Genomic DNA, 22,793 nt, shown 5'->3' with positions numbered 1-22,793 from the left:
TACACTGTAAGCTACCTGGTAAAAATCATTGAAATTTGTTAGAAAACCAAAAACTTTAATTGCTGAACATCCCTGGGAACAGGACACACAGGAGCATCGATCACCAGTAGAGGAAATTGGATTGAAAGATAGCAGAGTTCGTCCTAATTATAGCGTTAATTGTAGCTGGGATAGCGTGTGACATGCAATTAGTCAAGCAGAAGAGGGCAGTGAGACAACTGTCTGGTGATAGTACGCATCAACTGTGCAGTGTTTTAAAAAGTCGCAAAAGCAATACAGAAAGAATACTTCATTTATGTTTCTACAGTAAGTACTTGCCATTGGTTGAGCATTTTTTTTTTGGGGGGGGGGAGGAGGCTTGCTTTCTTCCTGTGTGGGTTTGGTTTTCTGGGTGAGGATTAGGGACAGGAACATATAGAGAGGAGGATAGTGGGTATATCTGAGATGCGGGGTACTTTTTTCAGAAATTATTTGGGTCAATTATTAGGTGATAGGGACATCATAATAAACTAATGTAAAAGTTTTTCAAACCTTCCTCCCATACCCCCCCCCCCTTCTCCTTACTCTGTCCCTTCTCATACTAAATTTTAACCTGATGATTCAAAGGTTTTGTTCCTTACTTCAGACTTTGACACATTTAAACAGTTTTCCAATTCTCAATTATCTGCCAGCTTTTCAGCAGTTCTAATGGAATAAATCAATGTTCGTGGATGGTGTATTTGATTCGCCTCAAAGATCCGAAGAAGTGAGGAGATAGACCAACTTTAAGAGGTCAAAGTGATGCCTTCTTATTTGTTAGGTCTGTACATGTTTTCACACACGTTGGAATTACAATGCCTCTCTGCACCCTTTCAAAATTTGACAATTGCCTTCAGATTGTGCCCTATTGGAAGCTAAATTTACATTGTGAAATTCCAAGGCAATCGATAACAGGGATGTGCCCACGTTGGGCGGCACTGCCCAGCACTAAAAATTACCGCCCAGCACTGTCATAAAAATTGTTAATCCCGCCCAAATTCCTGACATTCCTAACAATATATTCAACATAATTTGGGCCTAGCCTAGGCCAAAATCATACAGACTAACAATGCATCAGTTACGCATGCGAGACACATTACTTACAGCTCTCAATCAGTCCCTTGTAAAATCTCTTTGAAACCAACTAATGACTTTTACCAGGTACGTAATATATTTCACTAAAAAAAAATTCAAAAATGTAAATTGTTGACAAAAGTATTACTTGTGTTTGTGCTTAAAAAGCTACACAAGTTTCAGCATTTGGCATCTGAGCACCTTCAAAAATCGAAAAATTTCTCAAAGGGGGACACCCCCTCCCCCCTTAGACCCCTCCCCCAGGACGGCGATCAGTATACCTGACACTCAGGAAATCCTGGGCACATCCCTGAATAAGTTGCACTTGTAGATTGCCTTGCCCCTAATAATCCCGATTCCCCCCTCCCTCCCCTAGTCCTGACTTGAAAAATAAAACCCAAATTCTCACCGTCTGCCTCATCTTCATCTTCAGAGCCGCTGCTGCTACTACTATCTTCATCTTCGTCTTCATCATCTTCATCCTCCTCTGTTTCCCCGCTCTCTACCTCTGCCTCTGGATGATCTCCCTCTCTCCTCTCAGTCCTGCCCTCCCCTCCCTCCTTCTCCTCCGCATCGACGTTCGATACCGCTCCGTCCTCGTTGGACGTCTCGACGTCCTTTGAAAGTGAGGAGTCTTCATCGCTGGGTGAGAAAGAGACGACGATCGACGTAACGAACGGTATTTTATGATATCTTTATTATATCTATATCATTTCTTTATTATATTATATATTGAGAAGTGTTAGCTCAGTGGTTAATGCCGGTGCCTTCCAATCATAAGGTCCCCGGTTCGAGTCACTCCAAGATTAATGTATGTCGTCCAGTTACAGAGTTGTTGACAATTGACAATTCATAATCATGGACGTTAAATATGAATCTAAGAGACTGACTTTGGTCGGCTTGCGGCTTTAATAAGCCAATGAGGCTTCTTCGCGAGTTCCTGCTTGCAGGAGGATCTAAATACATATCAAATGAAAATACCCTCAAATATGAGATGAGTTATAAAATTGGTTTTTATCATATCTCGGGAGGGGAAACATGCCCTATCTTGTGCAATTTTCTTCAGAATTAGCTACAGACATACTTTTTTTCTTTCTTAAAAGAGTAAATAACTTTTTTTAATATTACCAGGGACATGTTCAAAGGGGTGGCCTAGGCTCTCCCTTTTTGCAAATTTCTTGGTACTAAAATTTAGGCTACAAACATAATTTAATTTACTTTCAAAGAAAAGGTAAACTGTGAAAAAAAAAAACCTTAGCATGGTTCATGCACTGGTATTCATTACTTTCAAATGATTTTAACTTATGCACAATGTTTTCAGTATTAACTACAGTATTAGACTAATACTTGTTCTGTCAGCCCAACTCCACCCCCACGCCCACCCCCACCCCCACCCCCACCCCCAAATCTTCCGAAAATCCTGGATCAGTCAGTGATTAAGTTACCTTTTAAATATAAAAATATTAACCCCTTGTAAATGAAGTAGAGATTGCTTTCTACTCGTAGATTATTCATATTAGGTCCTGCTCTGCTGGACTTTGTTCTAGTGATATCACTAGCTTACCTGTCTTTACTACTCTGCCTTTTAGCCTGGTACTCGGTCAGTTTATCCTGGTCGTGTTCTACGTTCTTCTTAGCTTCTGACAGCACTGAGGCTACTCTGACATCATCACCATAATCGCCGTCATCAAAACTGTGACAGAGAACGAAAAGGAGAAAAAATGACCGTTAACAGACTGCTAACCTACTATCAAACAGTTCTGTGTAGGTAGGTATTTATATCTTACAGTTACAGGGAGAGACAATTTTATCCTAGCAGGGTGTTCTTCAAAGAACACCCTGCTAGTATAAGATGGAAATGCCAGATCCCTTAACTATTCAACAACTGACAAAAAATAAGCAAACTGAAGTGAGTGCCTACCTAGTCCGTATGAAAACTAAATGCCGAGATAACATCAGCTTCCTTCATCCTATCCTTCAACTTACCCCTATCACGCGCCCCACTCCCACCCACCCCTGCAAGTTCCAACTAATAAACATTCAGTTGCTGTTGCCTTGAGATGTATTCCATATTTTCTAACATTACAGCTTTTGTTTACTACATATTTGTTGACTACATATTTGCCTAAGTACATTGTTTACTACATAATTGTTTACTACATATTTGTTAACTACATATTAATACTTACTACAAATTTGTTCACTACATATTTGCTTACTACACATTTATTTACCGAATATTTGTTTACTACATATTTGCTTACTACACATTTATTTACCGAATATTTGTTTACTACATATTTGCTTACTACACATTTATTTACCGAATATTTGTTTACTACATATTTGGTTACTACATATTTTCTTACTACATATTTGTCTACTACATATTTGCTTACTACATATTTGTTTACTACATATTTGTCTATTACATATTTGTTTACTACATATTTGTTTATAGAATATTTGCTTACTACATATTTGTTTACTACATATTTGCTTACTACATATTTGCTTACTACATATTTGTTTATAGAATATTTGCTTACTACATATTTGTTTACTACATATTTGCTTACTACATATTAATTTACTACATATTTGTTCCCTACATATTTGTTCACTACATCTTTGCTTACTACATATTTTATTTACTACATATTTGTTCACTATATCTTTGCTTACTACACATTCGCTTACTACATATTTCTTGACAACATATTTGTTTACTGGGAAAAGGTAAGGAAACTTACTGAAAACTACCGGAACGTGCTGAAAGAGGAATGTGGGTGGGGCTAACAGAGGTCCTGGAAGATGCTCTGATAGGCGATGAATCGACTGCAGTCTTCTTCCTCAACGATGAATTCATGCTTTCACTTTCAACAAGTTTGGCTCTGAAAGGTTGACGATATATGGTCGAAAGTTAGATGAAACCAAGACATGGTCAATTAATATATATTTGTATAATTAATAAATATGGTTGCACATATGGACTAGAAATCTATTACTCAAAAAACACACACAAAATGTAATGGGTGGTTTAGTCACAGTTAATGTGAATGAATGTTTGAGTTGTATACTACAGGATAATACAGAAACCATATTTTCATATATAAGAGGGTTTAATCACCTGCAAAAACTCTGTCAGCTAATTTGTGTTTCACTCTAAACTATAACACAACAACATTAGTACCATGCCATTATTGTCAGGATACACCAATGAGAATTCTACTTGTACTCACACTAAGGAGAATTATACTTGTACTAACACCAATGAGAAATATACTGGTACTAACACCAATGAGAAATATACTGGTACTAACACCAATGAGAAATATACTGGTACTAACACCAATGAGAAATATACTGGTACTAACACCAATGAGAAATATACTGGTACTCACACCAATGAGAAATATACTGGTACTAACACCAATGAGAAATATACTAGTACTCACACTAAGGAGAATTATACTTGTACTAACACCAAGGAGAATTATACTTGTACTCTTGCTTAGTGACTCAAACTTGTACTCACACCAAGGGGGAGTTATATTTGTACTCACACCAATGAGAATTATATTTGTACTCATATTAAGGAGAGTTATACTTGTACTCTTGCTTAAAGTAACTCAAACTAGTACTCACACCAAGGGGGAGTTATACTTGTACACACACCAATGAGAATTATACTTGTACTCACACCAATGAGAATTATACTTGTACTCACACCAAGAGGAATTATACTTGTACTCACACCAAGAGGAGTTATACTTGTACTCACACCAAGGGGAATTATACAGGTACTCACACCAAGAGGAATTATACTTGTACTCACACCAAGAGGAGTTATACTTGTACTCACACCAAGGCGAATTATACACTTGTACTCACACCAATAAGAATTATACTTGTACCCACATTAAGGAGAATTATACTTTTACTCACACCAAGGGGGAGTTATACTTGTACTCACACCCAGGGGAATTATACTTTACTCACATTAAGGAGAATTATATACTTTACTCACATTAAGGAGAATTATACTTGTACTCACACCAAGAGGAATTATACTTGTACTCACACCAATGAGAATTATACTGGTACACACAGCAATGAGAATTATACTTTTACCCACACCAAGGGGAATTATACTTGTACTCACACCAAGAGGAATTATACTGGTACACACACCAAAGGGAATTATACAGGTACTCATGCTGTTGTAATCATACTTCAAGTTTCAAAAACATGTCATGATTTTCTCCAAGTCTAACTTCCTTTCACAATCAAAATAAATCTGTTAGCAAACTGCTTATCCACTAGAGAGCCAAGAGTAAGTTGGCCTGACGTTTCGATCCTGGCAGACATCCTAAATGACATTTAGCCTTTGAAGAAGATCCTGCTAGGATCGAAAAGTCAGGCCACTTACTTTTACACATTCCTTTCATAATGACGCAAATGAGAACTAACAAATATAAAAGCCCCCCCCCCCAGCCACTAACCTGAGGTTTTCAATCTCTACGATGTATCCCTGCATCATGTTAGTAAGGTTGCTGTCAAATGAGACCTAACAAATCTAAAAGCCCCCCAGCCCCCATCCAGCCATCCCCCACCCACCCAGCCACTAACCTGAGGTTTTCAATCTCTACGATGTATCCCTGCATCATGTTAGTAAGGTTACTGTCAAATGAGACCTAACAAATCTAAAAGCCCCCCAGCCCCATCAGCCCCCCAGCCCCCCCAGCCACCCAGCCACTAACCTGAGGTTTTCAATCTCTACGATGTATCCCTGCATCATGTTAGTAAGGTTGCTGTCAAATGAGACTTCCCAAAAATAAAAGCCCCACCAGTCCCCCCCCCAGCCCCCCAGCCCCCCAGCTGCCCAGCCACTAACCTGAGGTTTTCAATCTCTACGATGTATCCCTGCATCATGTTAGTAAGGTTGCTGTCATCGTCTCCTTTCTCATTTCCTGTATAAAGGAAATGAAACCCAAAAACAAAATTTAATACCGCATCAGAATTTTCATGGTGACTGACCCTCTTTTGTACCTATTTACACTTTTGTTTCACTTCCCTTTTGGGGTTTGAAAATGGTTATGTTTGACAGTTTCATATAATTTGAAAAGTCACCCCAGGAATTAACTTGATACCATAAATTACAACAAAATTGTGCATACTCGACATCAGTATCCCTAAGGATTTCACACCATTTCATCAAAAACGTTAACTTTCTCATTTTTCTAGCTGGAAATAGGGTAACAAATAACAATCTGGTGGGTTATCAAAAAAATTTCAGCAGAAAAAGGTACTTGCAGATATTTGCAGTAAGGTAAGAAATCTCGACCAAATTTCCTTCAAAATTTGCAAAATATAACACAATTTTGCAGCTAAGCACCCTTAATCATATAAAACTTTCTCAAACAAGGTGGGGGGGAGTTTATCTCCACCCCATAGACCCCCTGTTACTACTAACATTCATCATTATCCATTCCCAGCCTAGCCTGCTGTGTAAGTACTATAACTACTAACTTTCATCAATATCCAGTCCCAACATAGCCTGCAGTATTCTATTACTACTCGCCTTCATCTTTATCCAGTCCCAGCCTAGCCTACTGTGTAAGTTCTATTACTACTCACCTTCATCTTCATCCAGTCCCAGCCTAGCCTACTGTATTCTATTACTACTCGCCTTCATCTTTATCCAGTCCCACCCTAGCCTACTGTGTAAGTACTATTACTACTCACCTTCATCTTTATCCAGTCCCAGCCTAGCCTACTGTATTTCTATTACTACTCACCTTCATCTTACTCCAGTCCCAGCCTATCCTACTGTATTCTATTACTACTCACCTTCATCATTATCCAGTCCCAGCCTAGCCTACTGTATTTCTATTACTACTCACCTTCATCTTTATCCAGTCCCAGCCTAGCCTGCTGTGTTCTATTACTACTCACCTTCATCTTTATCCAGTCCTAGCCTACTGTATTCTATTACTACTCACCTTCATCATTATCCAGTCCCAGCCTAGCCTGCAGTATTCTATTACTACTCACCTTCATCTTTATCCAGTCCCAGCCTAGCCTGCTGTGTAAGTACTATAACTACTAACCTTCATCATTATCCAGTCCCAGCCTAGCCTGCAGTATTCTATTACTACTCACCTTCATCTTTATCCAGTCCCAGCCTAGCCTGCTGTGTCAGTAGGATGGCTATTCTCTCTGACTGAGCATCTATTGTTTCCTGCATGGCCTTTATCCTCTGCCTCATCCTAGTAGATTCTGTCTGCAGCATGGTGTTCTCGTGGAAAAGGTCGTTCACCTCCTCGACGCCGTCCGCACCCATCGATCTCTTACCCTGGAGAGACGCCAGACAGTAAAGAATGGATTAGCTTTGTACTGACACTGATTAAACATTGAATGATTATTAAGGATCCACTGTGTTTGTTACGTAAATCATACACACTTGCATGGTTTTCAACAAACGCATTTCATAGATACAGCATTGCTTTTTTGGCTATGCATATAATAATAAAACCTGTTGTACTCCAACATTTCTTCTTGGAGTATAATAAAGTAGAGTAATTACTGATGGTGATGTCTTGCAGCTAAGTACCAACTGTTCCTACCTGTTTGTACTCTATCAGTTCTTCTTGGAGTATAATAACATAGAGTAATTACTGACCATGTGATGTCTTGCAGCTAAGTACCAACTGTTCATACCTGTTTGTACCCCATCAGTTCTTCTTATAGTATAATTAAGTAGAGTAATTACTGATTGTGATGTCTTGCAGCTAAGTACCAACTGTTCCTACCTGTTTGTACTCTATCAGTTCTTCTTGGAGTATAATAACATAGAGTAATTACTGACCATGTGATGTCTTGCAGCTGAGTACCAACTGTTCATACCTGTTTGTACCCCATCAGTTCTTTTTGGAGTATAATAACATAGAGTAATTACTGATTGTGATGTCTTGCAGCTAAGTACCAACTGTTCATACCTGTTTGTACTCTATCAGTTCTTCTTATAGTATAATAAAGTAGAGTAATTACTGATGGTGATGTCTTGCAGCTAAGTACCAACTGTTCATACCTGTTTGTACTCTATCAGTTCTTCTTATAGTATAATAACATAGAGTAATTACTGATTGTGATGTCTTGCAGCTAAGTACCAACTGTTCATACCTGTTTGTATTCTATCAGTTCTTCTTGAAGTATTATAACATAGAGTAATTACTGATTGTGATGTCTTGCAGCTGAGTACCAACTGTTCATACCTGTTTGTATTCTATCAGTTCTTCTTGAAGTATTATAACATAGAGTAATTACTGATTGTGATGTCTTGCAGCTGAGTACCAACTGTTCATACCTGTTTGTACTCTATCAGTTCTTCTTGGAGTAATCGTATCTCTTGTCTCAAAGCTGCCAGTTGTCGGCTGGTCTTGTCCTGGTTAGCGATCACAATGTTCTTGATGTTTCGTGCACGGTTGGCGTATCTCATGGTGTTGAGCGTCTCCATGAAGTCCTGATCGGAGGGCGAACAGCAGGCAATCATTAAGGTACGACTGTTGATGGAAAAGAGCGACGAAATTCAATCAGGTCTCTTCAGGCTTCATAAGTTAACATTTTCAAATAACAAATGCACTTTTGCCTCCTACTCGAGCAAACTTTCTGTCATGTCATTTTGTATAGGAGCATAAATGCTAGTAAAAAGTTACTAATTACCTCATTACTGGTGCTTAGAGCACTCATACAAAGAACTCTATTTGTACTCGTACGAAGAACTCTACTTGTACCCATACAAATAACTCTACTTGTAATACAAAGAACTATATTTGTACTCATTAGAACTCTACTTGTACTCATACACATCACTCTACTTGTAATACAAAGAACTCTACTTGTACTCATTGAAGAACTCTACTTAAACTCTTACAAAGAACTCTACTTGTACTCATACACAGAACTCTACTTGTACTCTTACAAAGAACTCTACTTGTACTCATACAAATAACTTTACTTGTACTCTTACAAAGAAATCTACTTGTACTCATACAAAGAACTTTACTTGTACTCTTACAAAGAAATCTACTTGTATACATACAAATAACTCTACTTGTAATACATAGAACTCTATTTGTACTCATTAGAAGAACTCTACCTGTACTCCTACACAGAACTCTACTTGTACTCATACAAAGAGCTCTACTTGTAATGCAAAGAACTCTATTTGTACTCATACGAAGAACTCTACTTGTACTCCTACACAGAACTCTACTTGTTCTCATACACAGAGCTCTACTTGTACTCATACAAAGAACTCTCTTCTTGTACTCATACAAAGAACTCTACTTGTACCCATACAAATAACTCTACTTGTACTCATAATCAATCTCCTGTACTCGTACACAATTCAAACCAAAATTAGGTCGAAGGCGACGCTTTTACCTATTTCCCCCCAAGGAGTCTTGCAGAAGTCTCGTCAGCTTGGAGTCCCTGTAAGGAACATGAGTGGCCCTCTTGGTTGGATCGCCTAGGGCGCTGATAACATTGCCCAGAGCAAGCTGTGGGGGAGAAAGGTTAACGACTGATAACATGACAGCGACCTGCAGACATGATATTAATGACAACATGAAGTCAGATGGAGAAAAGAATACAATATTATTATTATTGTTATTATTTATGACATCCACAACAGACCAGGAAAAGACATATTATTATTATTATTATTATTATTTATGTCATCCACAACAGACCAGGAAAAGATATTATTATTATTATTATTATTATTATTATTTATGTCATCCACAACAGACCAGGAAAAGATATTATTATTATTATTATTATTATTATTATTATTTATGTCATCCACAACAGACCAGGAAAAGATATTATTATTATTATTATTATTGTTATTAATATTTATGTCATCCACAACAGACCAGGAAAAGACACATTGTTATTGACAAATCTATAACAGACCCAGGCAAAGACATATTATTATTGACAAATATAACAGATCAGAAAAAGACAAATTATTTTAATTATATCACAGACCAGGAAAGACAAAATATTATTGACAAATATAAAAGACCAGGAAAGACACATTAATCATTATTCTTGTTATTATTATTAATGAAGACAACCCTAACAAACAAGAAAAAGACACACTACTGAGTACTATGCTCGATGGTTGAAAGATTGTCAACAGAAATTTGCTATCTTTACTTTTCTGTTTCTTATCAAAGCCAAGTTACAGGAATAGCTAGCAGGGTTAACCTTAGCCTTTTCTCCCAACAACTGAGCCATCATAATGAATGATAAACATTTAGGTTTACCTTATTTGCATAAGAAAAGAGGTAAGACATTGTTGCCAAATTTTACTAAGTGTACCACCATATTTACCAAAAAACGTCAGTTTCCCATTGTTGTATTCTTAATCATGTGACCAACTCCCTTATCTAGAGAGACATTCTCTGTGGAGCGGAGGGGAAGGAGGGAGAGAAGGGGGGGGGCTTGACTTTCAATTCCAATCAGAAATTATTCAACACATTCGGCAACAATTCTCCTATCATTACATCATGAACGTTGGGTTTACTCAAGGGGAGAGAATGTTGACAGTTGCACATGACCATAATCATACACAAAACATTTAATTTGATATAGGAGAGTTTTTTTTATTTTTTTATTAGTATTATTATTGTCATCTTAAATGAGGGTAGTCCTGCTCAGTGCAGAAGCACTGCTTTCCAGAGTGTGATAATAACTATCAAATGCATATCACTTTTTGAAGTTACCTTAATTCAGGTAAAAACTGTGAAACAACAAGAATTCCCTCAACAGAAATAAACACTTATTGAACACACATCCAAAAATGCTGCATGTCCTTCTCCTTCACTTTGAAAAGGGCCAAGTTTTTGTTTTTATTTAATTCTAGTTTTTCCTTCTTTCTTTCTTTTCTTGTGTTCTCTCTTTCTTGTTTGTCTGGGGAGAAAGGGGGAGGGACCTTTTTAGAAGTGGGGGGGTGTCAATTTTGCAACAAAATTCCCTCCCCTCACCCATTTTTCTGTACTATAAATAGGACAAATAGTTGTGACTATTCTTGGATAGTCACTTTACAAAGTAAATGTTCCACACAAAAACCCAATTCAGAACCTACCACATAATATAACATCATAGCAAATGCATTTTAAGCCAACAGACAACACACATGTATACAGCTCACCTCACGACAATAAATTCAGTGAAAGGTAGCAGAATTAACCACAGGAAATAAACAAACAGTGGCTTCCAACACATTTAACAAATTAGTGTTTAATAAACCATCAAGATTTCATACTACGTATTCATTTCTTCCCCCTTGGCTACCTTAATATCCTCTTCAGTTAGTGGTTTGACCTCCTTTCATAGGAAGAGCCTCATTGTTGGTCTCTGATGAGTATTACAGTACAGTACAGTCTTGGCTCTGATGAGTATTATTTTTTTTTTCTCTTTATTCATAGCATTTTATTAGTTCATCCAATGAGTAAATACCCTCTAGGTATTTAATTGTCCTGCTCTTCCTCCCTCCTACAGTCTCATAATAAATGGCTCAGACTAAGTCTATTGAAACATAACCCCCAGGGGAAGGGGTCCAATGTTTTCTTTTCTGATCTGTATGAAAGAGTGATTTCACAGATTCTCTTCGTAGGTCTTGTAGCAGAGTTTTTTTCAATGATGTTTAACAATGGGCCTGGTTCACAATTCCGTCTCCTCTCGACAGAGGAAACTTTTGAGCGTTGCAGGGTACTCTTCTTTTGACATTACACAATTGTGTGGTGTTTATTAACTCTCTATTGTGGACTTTACTTGTACAGACCTTAGGAAATGATTTCACTCCTGTGGGTCTTTTCATTCCCTTCCTGTATTTAGAGTTTAAATCGCTTATTACACACATACAAACACAGTGTTGAGTTTTAATTTACTACATTTTTAATTTATTACACTTTGTCTGAAAACTGGTCAGTTTTCTTTGTTCTTGAAAAATAAAATACCAGTGTATCATCAAATGGGTGACTTTTCTTACTTGAATCATTGTTATATGCAACCTGAGGTGACCAAATTATCCTTGGTTTTATTTTTTCTCCAAACATTAAAATCTTTAAAAAAAGTAACAGCCACTCAGTAATTGCCTTTCATTTGGTCTCTAATTTTGTTGGAAATTAGCTCAGGACTCTACCGAACTTAAAGCACGGCGACATTTGATGCTGCTGGGTCAAGATTTTTAGTGATTGTTTACTGAAACATTTCAATATCATTAGCAGACTACAGGTTTCAAATTTAATAGTAACATCTTACCAATACACAATTGATGGAGATGCCTTCCTTGGCATTAAACTTTAAGCACGGCAACATTTGATGCTGCTGGGTCACTACTTTTAGTGATTGTTTACTGAGACATTTTGATGTTATTAGCAGACTAGAGGTTTCATCATCTTACCAATCCACACTTGATGGAGATGCCTTCCTTGGCATTAAACTTTAAAGAACGGCAAAATTTTATGATGCTGGGTCACTACTTTTAGTGATTGTTTACTGAGACATTTTGATGTTATTAGCAGACTAGAGGTTTCATCATCTTACCAATCCACAATTGATGGAGATGCCTTCCTTGGCATTAAACTTTAAAGAACGGCAAAATTTTATGATGCTGGGTCACTACTTTTAGTGATTGTTTACTGAGACATTTCGATGTTATTAGCAGACTAGAGGTTTCATCATCTTACCAATCCACAATTGATGGAGATGCCTTCCTTGGCGTTAAACTTAAAGCACGGCAACATTTTATGTTGCTGGATCAAGACTTTTAGTGATGTTTACTGAAATATTTCGATGTTATTAGCAGACTAGAGGTTTCAAATTTAATAAGGCACACCTTACCAATCCACAATTGTTGGAGATGCCTTCCTTGGTTTGAAACTTTAAGCACGGCAACATTTTATGCTGCTGGGTCACTACTTTTAGTGAATTTTACTGACACATTTCGATATTATTAGCAGACTAGAGATTTCAACAGATCTTACCAATCCACAATTGATGGAGATGCTTTCCTTGGTTTGAAATTTTAAGCACGGCAACATTTGATGCTGCTGGGTCACTACTTTTAGTGATGTTTACTGAAACATTTCGATATCATTAGCAGACTACAGGTTTCAAATTTAATAGAGACATCTTACCAATTGATCCACAATTGATGGAGATGCCTTCCTTGGCTTGAAAACTTAAAGCACAGCAACATTTTATGCTGCTGGGTCTGACTTTTAGTGATTGTTTACTGACACATTTCGATGTTATTAGCAGACTAGAGGTTTCATCATCTTACCAATCCACAATTGATGGAGATGCCTTCCTTAGCTCTGTCTCCAGTGGCTCCTGTCCTCTTCAACCTCTCAGACCCGGCTAGATCGACAAAGTGGAACTTGGCCATCAGGGTCTCAAACTCCTGCATCCCCTCGTTCTCCTGGCCCTCAGGTTGGTCGTCAGAATTCTATTTGGTGATTGTCGATAACGTAAAGATTGACGAAACATATTTACATACCACAAAGATTTAAAAAATATATATATTTAGAATTAATTAATCTAGAAGATAACTGGGCTATGTAGTTACAGTACACCTAGAATTATAGCCCAACAAATTAATTGAATTAAGTTTCTATGTTTTCAAATACATTAGACTCTACATTATTAACGCAGGAAAGAAAGAGAGAGACTAACAATAGATATATTATCACAGAACAAAGTAAAACAGAGTTATAGGGCCTACTAGTGAACAATAAAGGGAGGGAGTGTTAGCTCAGTGGTTAATGCCGGTGCCTTTTAATCATAAGGTCCCGAGTTCGAGTCACTCCAAGATTAGTGTATGTCGTCCAGTTACAGAGCTGTTGACAATTGACAATTCATAATCATGGACGTTAAAATGAATCTAAGAGACTGACTTCGGTCAGCTTGCGGCTTTGATAAGCCAATGATGGCTTCTACGCAAGTTCCTGCTTGCAGGAGGATCTAACATACATACATAAAATGTTATAAGCCTGCAGAGAAACTGAAACGATCTAAAACTACATATTGACCCCTTAAATATTATTACATATATATATACATCCTTGATATAAATTGTTTCAAAACTTTTACTTTCAATTTCTTCCAGTATTTGAGTAAAAAATGAATAACTTTTATGAGTGCTGACAGGAGGAGGAGGGAAAGGGAAAGGTATCCCCTAAATCCATTGATCATAACAAAGTTCCTAGTCTCCATCACATCAGGTGCTCCCCGATGCACCCCCAGGGTGGGATCACAAAAGGGACAAAGGAACTGGTAGTTTTCCATCAGCTGTTCCTTTGTATCGAGAGATTGCTGCTGTGTTAGCTATATATTTTTTCGCCCACACCTCACACCTCTTTATCCCTTCTCTCCCTCCGACCATCCCCTCTTTCACCTTTACCCTACATCTGACATGTATGTTCCACCGCTGCAAGGTAAGGCAAATCACTCACCACTTTGACCACCCTCTGCTGTTTGATGTGAAGTGTAAATATTGCGTGGGATCTGGAGCTCTGTGTGTTCATGTTGGTACTGGCCGTGGTCCTTGAGAGGGCCCCGCCCTTCAGACATTGGAGGCACTGGAAACGGAAGCAGAGAGGAAAAAGATATTGCATTTCTATAACTTTTTCAATTTTTGGAGAGATGATCCTTTAAAACAGTTGAGGCTCATTAATTGAAGTGACTGAACTACTCAGTCTAATACACAGACCATTACTGAACAGCAGTCTGTTCCTCATATGCAACACAAAACTCAATGGGAAAATAAGAGATATTGTATTTCTATAGCACTTTCAATTTTGGAGAAATGATCCTTTAAACAGTTGAGGCTCATCAATTGAAGTGACTGAACTACATAGTCTAATACACAGACCATTAGTGTACAGCAGTCTGTTCCTCAGATGACACACAAAACTCAATGGGAAAATAAGAGATATTGTATTTCTATAGCACTTTCAATTTTGGAGAAATGATCCTTTAAACAGTTGAGGCTCATCAATTGAAGTGACTGAACTACATAGTCTAATACACAGACCATTAGTGTACAGCAGTCTGTTCCTCAGATGACACACAAAACTCAATGGAAAATTTAAGAGACAAAATGACAAGTTTACAATGTATTTCAATATTTTTCTTAAAGGAAAAATGGAGTTGGATATCATCCACATGGATGCCCTATTATTTATATGAATTGGTTGCATTCTTTGAATTAAGGATTAACATGTATCTTGCACAGATGAGCCAACATCTAACTGATCTAAAAGGAGCAAATTCCAAACATTTTGACATATATTTTATAGCTCTGAATTATCTTGAAAGCCAGAAAAGCTAGCCTTTTTTTTTTTTTTGACTATGACATCAAATCTACAATTCTGCCTAAAATCATCCAATACTGTTTGGCAAACTCAGAACTATTTAGGTACAGTATGTGATAGCATGCTATTAAAGCAGCCAAGCACCACCCCCCCCCCACCAATGAACAACAAAGCTATCCCAACACCACATTACCAAGATGCATAGATTTTGACCTAAAGCCACAGCTGTTGCCACAGCTACTGTATATATCAAAAACAAAATAAAACATTCACAGTTAAATATATCTTTGCTTTGCTCGAAACCATCAAATAATAACAACTTTAACAGTTACCTATAAACATTACAATCCCACCCACCAGTCGGACAACATTATGAAAGCCTTCAAGGCAAACTTTTAGCATTGTTTTTACGATCCAAACCTCAATAAAATGTCTGTTTTGAGGTACGAGATGGCATTTTGGTTTTTCAATTTGCCTGTAAGAACTTATTTAAAGGAGGATTCAGAGTTTAAATCATCTATTATTTTTCTTTGAGAATTTCAGTACCGTAGTCCTTCAACCACTCAAACGCTCCCTTCCCCCCCCCCCCTCCGCCCTCCTTTAATACCATAGCAACCACAATCTCTGTTTACTTCCCACCCAGCCTGTGACGTATTGAATAAATATGGTTGACACATTCTCTCCACCTGCTTGATGATGTCATTATACCAATAAGTCCCAACAAGCTAACACTACAATATGCCAGACTGTTGATTAACACACACACACACACACACATATATCTTTATATCAATTTTTAGTCACACTCAAACCTCAACTCCCCATCATTTACTTTTGGGTCTTTAACAATAACGAACACTCCTTTAAAGTGTTGAATGAATGCAAACAGGAAGGAAACCGATACTCGAACTGAGGCATCTAACAAATCTTTGGCTTGTAACCAATTAATAGCTTAGGGGATTAGTACTGTACTTACAGTAAAATCCTACAGGGATTAAACCAATTAAATCAAACACTATGGTTTGAACTGCGAACTAATATGAAATCGAAAGTGAGGGGTGGGGTGGGGGGGGAGGGCGGTATGACGGAGAGTTTTAATCCGTCGGTATTAATGATCTCATTTTCAAAGGTTAGATACATAAGCTGAGCTCAGGAAATAACAACAGACTTTAGAAACAACAAACACTGATAGATTGTATTGTGTACATTGGATCTAATACAAACAATGTATGATAATACAACTTGAAATATACACTTCATATCACATCTAGCACAGCATAACAAAATGCTATACAAAGTGATGCTGCCAAACTATCAATTTATATATGTAAAGATGCACGAGGTCGAGTTTATCAGAGTTTGTAATGTCCCAGCCATGGCCATTCTGGGGATTTCCCTGGTTAGAGTGGATTCACTGTAATATCAAGCTTATATGTATGTAAAGATGCACTAGGCAGAGTTTGTCAGAGCAGGGAGTTTCCATATCAACTCCCTGGTCAGAGTTGTACTCTACTACAGTATGTACAGCCATGGCCATTCTTAGCTTTTTCTTTATTTATTTTTTACTACAATTAGGGTTCTATATATTATCGTTTAGTATTGGGTGTTTATTACTATCTGTTTTAGGCTTTACAATAATTGTCTTACTGTACTATAGTTTCTCATTCTTATATATATTTAATCATTGACAATGATTTAATCTTTTGTGTATTCTTTGTTTAAAACTATTTTACTAGTTACATACTTCTGAATTTGTTTTGGACTTTATGCGTTTAGGGCTTTTTTTTATTATCGTTTAGTACAGGTGGTTTTTTTTTTATATCGTTGCTTTTGGCTTGCATTTTATGCCATATTGGTTCTATATATTTAATATTTAGGTTTTTGTTACTATTTGTTTTTAGGTTTTACATTTGTAAAGCGCTTTGAACAGCTTTGCTGATGATGCGCTATGTAAATATTACTCTTTATTATTATTCCAGGGATTTCCCTGGTAAGAGTCAATTCTCTGTAATATCAAATTTATATGTGAAGGATGCACAAGGCAGAGTTTGTCAGAGTTTTAACGTACAGCCATGGCGTTGCCCGTTATTTCCCTGGTTAAGAGTTGATTCACTGTGTCAAGTCACTTTATTTTAACAATTGATATTAAGGAAGAAAAGTTTCACAAATTTGCTGAATCAGGTCAACCCACCCTTAGCCACCTGAGTTATGACTCATCAGTGTACAGCACACTGTATTATTCTGTGCACAGAATAAGAATTAATAATTAATGTGTTCACACGGTTTATCAACCTCACAGCTTTTGTCTTTACACATGATGCACACGATTCACCTGTTTCCTACACCATGTACTGTACGTAATATTTAACAATCCGTGGCCCATCTTTCTACCACACGTTTAATATGCCAAATACGCATTAATGAGGCCAGATTCTCATCTAATTTTTCTGCCAGACTGTAATTTTCAAAATACGGCCTACATACCTCTTCCTCTGAGGCGACCGTCCTGGTCGTTACCCCGACAACGTAAATACCGCCCTCTGCATCCTCGTGAATCTTGATGTGTGACTTCTTGTTCTGTAAACGAAACGAGTCATATTAAACACCAAGAGGTTTATAGGGTGTATGATATACAGTATGTTGATAAGAAGAGACAAAATATAAACAAGATCAAATGAAAAGTGAAAGTCTTGCCAAAAATAAATCATATTATCGAATACGAACAGCTCTGGTTTAACAAAGACATAAATATAATGCTTAATGTTACAGTGTGCTGTCACACAGAATACAAATGGTGTTCATTTTCCTGATTGACACTGTATTACATTGTATTCTCTCCTGTGACAAAATGTAATTGTTTTACACCTTGACTACCCACAGGAACCAGATGAAAAGACAAAGAAAATTAATAAGTCCAGATTAATGACTTGACATATTAAGGGTAATAATTCAGCTATTTTAATATCTGGCATGACAATTGGGTTCATCAATTTGTCTGGCTTGACGAACAGGTATTAATTTGTGTACTTACTAAGACAAAGGAAGTGATTCATCTGGAATGTCAGAGGTAATTAATTATGCTTCTTAATTAATATGAAATAACAAAGGTGGTGACACTTTAATGCTGTACCTAGGACTGGTCAAGCAGTTGAATATGTAATGGCAAAAGTGGATAATTTACTTTGACACAGAGTATATAAATATGAAACCTGTACCATCAATGGTCAGTAACCATCCATGTTTAATGTTACTGCGCACTGTAACATCTTTAGGTGGACCATTATAATATTAGTTCTTAAAGGGTGTGAAGACTCACGCAAAAAGAAATGTCTAATGCCGGTAATTTGACCTAGTTTCGAATGAGGTGTAACAGAAGTGTTAAACACCACCATCGATCCCAGAAAATACACACACAGCTTGCTACCGTCGGTAATTATACACTAGTGTACAGTCAGTACATACAGCTGCGGTCAATACCGACAGCACAGTGTACAAACATTACAGCGATGGACATCTCAGGTCCAGCTAAAGATAACAATTAAGTTATCACGTTTCATTACTGTCTGCATTTTGTAGCGACACAAACAAAACGTCACTTGCAAGCAACAGAAAGTTAACTTTTTCAGATGGCCGCACGCGGTTTGGGGCGAGTCTTCAATGCCTTTAAACTGTGTATAAATGTACTTACTGTACAGCGGGCACATACAGTACACTATATGCACAATACACAGTACTGTGCAGTTACAACATAAAATGATTTCTAGGTCAGTAATTGATATGGACTACCCAGAGAAATGAAGGATTTCCTGTGATGTACAAGATACTGTCAACAGGCAAAAAGATACACAGACAATTTGATTACAAGTATTATTATGATATAATTTCCAATTCCTTCACTGCGTGGAGACTTGACAGGTGACGACACATGGAACACCACTTTACAGTACTACTACATGTATACAGTTCTACAGTAGACACAGGTTATAAATTTACTCTAAATGAGTATTTTATTCCATAAAATTAACCGGATCAACATTGACATATGTTTCCACAAGATGATTGGTTTTAAAAATTAATGATAACTAATGAATCTAAAAACTAACTCACCCAGGCAATATTAATCTCTAGTCTTCAACCTACGCATACTCTCTTTGTCTACTAACTATTATTAAATTACATATTGTTACATGTTACATGTATATGATTACATATTGCTACATATTACATACTCTTACATAGTACATGTATACTACATAATTTCATACTATTACATACAGTATTACATATTATTATACTACATATTACATGTACTATTACATACATACTACATATTACAGTTCATATTATTACATATTCTTACATCTTACATATTATCAAGGCATAAATCTCTCAGTTCCTTTTTCTTTTATCTTTTTTTGTTGACATTTCTTAAAACACTACTAGGACACTGACTCATTTTGTCATTGAAGTACTGTGAATATCAAACAGTGTGAGAAATCAATGCCAAAACAGCCGTTGCTGTAAGACATCTGTCACATCGGTTAATAATGATATCAGTGACTCAGAGCTGCTTGTCTGGTCTGAGAGCAACGGAATCTACTTCATCACCCGAGTCATATTAATATTATCATCCCTTACAGCTGATGTACAGTAAACCCCCCCCCCCCTCTCTCTCTCTATCTTACTCTTATCTGTATATAATGTCCATCAATTTCCTTTCCATAATATTTATCACAGTCTGTTGCCATGTTGCTTTCATGCCCGCCTCTCCGGGTGGGTGAATGAGAGGAGGTAAATTGGCAGTGTTGATGAGCTTCGGTGACGAGGATCGAGAAATCAAAGCCGCCGTCTACGCGAGACTTCTTACGCCGGTAAATGTGACAAATGGATACCGAGCGAAATTTATGCACGTTCTATTTTTTTTTCCTTGTGGAGGGTGCTTTGTATCTTACATGTTAACGTACATAGGGTGATATGGTTAAACCTGAGGTCCAAATATGTTAAAGGAGAGATCTGAATTTGCAGCGGGTGGGTGTTATAGACAGACCTCTGTAATATTATTCAGGAATTTGAAATACTAGATATACAGACAAAGACTTTTTTTTTTGGGGGGGGGGGGGAGGGGATAATATGCATGTATTTAAGTACTATAGACCAAGGCTACAGTAAAATACTGTACTATAGAGTAATACAAATACTGTCAAACCGTGAATATATAAAACTGCATTATACATCTACGATACACAGCATTACAACATTCATGATTATTATAAAACTTACTGGTTTATATATTTACGAGTGACCCGCTTACCTGTCTCCCCACAACATTAGCACCTCATTTTACCATGTCTAGTATATGCCCTGGTAATCTTTTAACACTGTGCACCCTCAGTGACCGGTCCTATCCGGTCAATGCCCTTCCTTCTCATTCTACCATCCAAAGTGTTTAATCATGCGTTTTCGTAGTGGATTCAAATCTTTCGAAAACTGCCCGGGTGCACAGTGTTAAAAGATTACCAGGGCATACTAGACACGGTAGAATGAGGTGCTAATGTTGTGGGGAGACAGGTAAGCGGGGAACATTTGAAGTAAATATACACTTAACATCTATATAATAAATAGTGAAAACATGAAAACAATAAGCAGTGTTTATGGTAACTATATAACGACCATGTAACTGAAGGGTTGACTCCTTGATGTATATACAGTAGAACATTAGGTGTGCAGGGTTAGATTACCAAATTAGTGGGTTAAGTACTGTAGATGAGGGAAGTGCATACAGTAAGAAGAGTGTAGACAGGTAACAGTGGAGTGAAATAAGCATATTACACTAGAGTAACTGACTCCCTGTTACTGAAGGCCTTAGGTACGTAGATTTATTTATTTTTAAATTATATTATATTATATATACTTCTGGTTGAGGCTGTAAGTTTAAAAGCTTTCTAAATATCCAACTCATATCCATTTCAAATAAATATGATACTAATTAATATTACTTTAAATTTACACACAAACTGAAAGTTTATATTTATGTTAAAACAGCAAGTTCTGCACACTTTGGAATTGTCCTTACTACTGTAGTACTGCAAAATAACTGATCACAAGTATTGATCATAAATCAAACATCGCACCTGCCAAGAATAGATCTACTGTAAAGCTAAAAGATATTTAACAAGAGAAGTATGAAGACAATTAATTGCAGCACCTAGTTTCATTTCCTGCATAACATCTCCCAGCACATAAATACATCAGTACAATATTGCTAAATATAGCATCATGACAGTGCTTTGAAGCATTTCAGGATTGGATCTTACACTGTATCCCTCCGCCTATTACACTATAACCCTCAGCCTACAACAACCTACAACCTACTGTACAAACAGATAAAGGCCACATGTAACTTTGTTCGGGAGTAAATTACCTTTCTGCTTCTGTTTGGTGTCGTCTCAGTATAAGTAATGCAACCAACTTTCTTTAATGCAAGGCTATCAGTTTATTGCCCACAAATTTACATACATGTGCCAAAATTTAGTAACTTTCCCATATGAGTTCTAATCACTCCCAAAAAGTCACAGGTTTTTGAAGGGAGTTAAATTACACAATTAAGGGCTTCATCTGGTGACATGTGAAGAAGACAATATAAATATAGCAACTTTTAACAGTTTCATCCATATTTGGGGATAATACACACAACAAAATCTTTGATCAGGGATCAGGCAAGTCTTACGTATTGTTACAAAGTATGGCAGCCATGGCTATCTACATATGGATGTAAAATACAGGCTGAATGATCCAGTTATCAATCTCAATTGTTGAAGATCATCAGGATCTGACCTCAAATTTTAGCATCCTTAAGAAATTGCTAGAAGTTTTCAAGAAAGTATTGTACTGGTGGTTTCTGCATCTCCAAGTTAATCCCAGCCAATGAGGAGTGTTACACTTTTAATTATTAATTAAATATTATTACATTTATAATTATTAAATTTATAATTAAAAAGAGTATTAAATATCCCAGAGTGAGTAACTACTTCAGAGTGGCAGGAAAAACTTACTTTTTGAATTTTGAAACCGGATGGCCATTTTCAAACTTTCTAGCATATTATTGCCAGGGCAATACTGACAACCGTTAAGCACTGCATCCACTCATTACCACAAGAGTTCTACTGTAAAGCATCACACAACTAAGGGAACATAACTTCCTTCTTCAGCTTGTTTAAACTTGACCTACTTTTTAGGTCAGACTATTAAACACTCGCAGATCTAGGGATTTTAATAAGACAACCTGGGCAATCTTATCAAATGGGTTGG

At 37.0% G+C, this 22,793-nt stretch overlaps 1 protein-coding gene across 5 annotated transcripts in view; it reads right to left on the bottom strand.

The window, feature by feature from the left end:
- The window catches only part of LOC139983801 (kinesin-like protein KIF21A), a 90,067-nt gene that overhangs the window by 43,902 nt on the left and 23,372 nt on the right, over nt 1-22,793 (bottom strand). For all 5 annotated transcript variants that reach the window (XM_071997581.1, XM_071997577.1, XM_071997576.1 and 2 more), the window contains 10 exons: nt 17,970-18,062; nt 14,625-14,750; nt 13,454-13,618; nt 9,541-9,656; nt 8,462-8,657; nt 7,258-7,450; nt 5,990-6,065; nt 3,846-3,986; nt 2,657-2,785; nt 1,502-1,734 (listed from right to left, as the gene is read on the bottom strand). In XM_071997581.1, the coding sequence (XP_071853682.1) occupies nt 1,502-1,734; nt 2,657-2,785; nt 3,846-3,986; nt 5,990-6,065; nt 7,258-7,450; nt 8,462-8,657; nt 9,541-9,656; nt 13,454-13,618; nt 14,625-14,750; nt 17,970-18,062 (1,468 nt within the window). The remainder of the gene's footprint in view (nt 1-1,501; nt 1,735-2,656; nt 2,786-3,845; nt 3,987-5,989; nt 6,066-7,257; nt 7,451-8,461; nt 8,658-9,540; nt 9,657-13,453; nt 13,619-14,624; nt 14,751-17,969; nt 18,063-22,793) is intronic.

Source organism: Apostichopus japonicus, chromosome 16, assembly GCF_037975245.1.
Source record: "Apostichopus japonicus isolate 1M-3 chromosome 16, ASM3797524v1, whole genome shotgun sequence".
Lineage (NCBI taxonomy): Eukaryota > Metazoa > Echinodermata > Holothuroidea > Aspidochirotida > Stichopodidae > Apostichopus > Apostichopus japonicus.
This window is presented reverse-complemented; position numbering and strand designations above follow the sequence as displayed.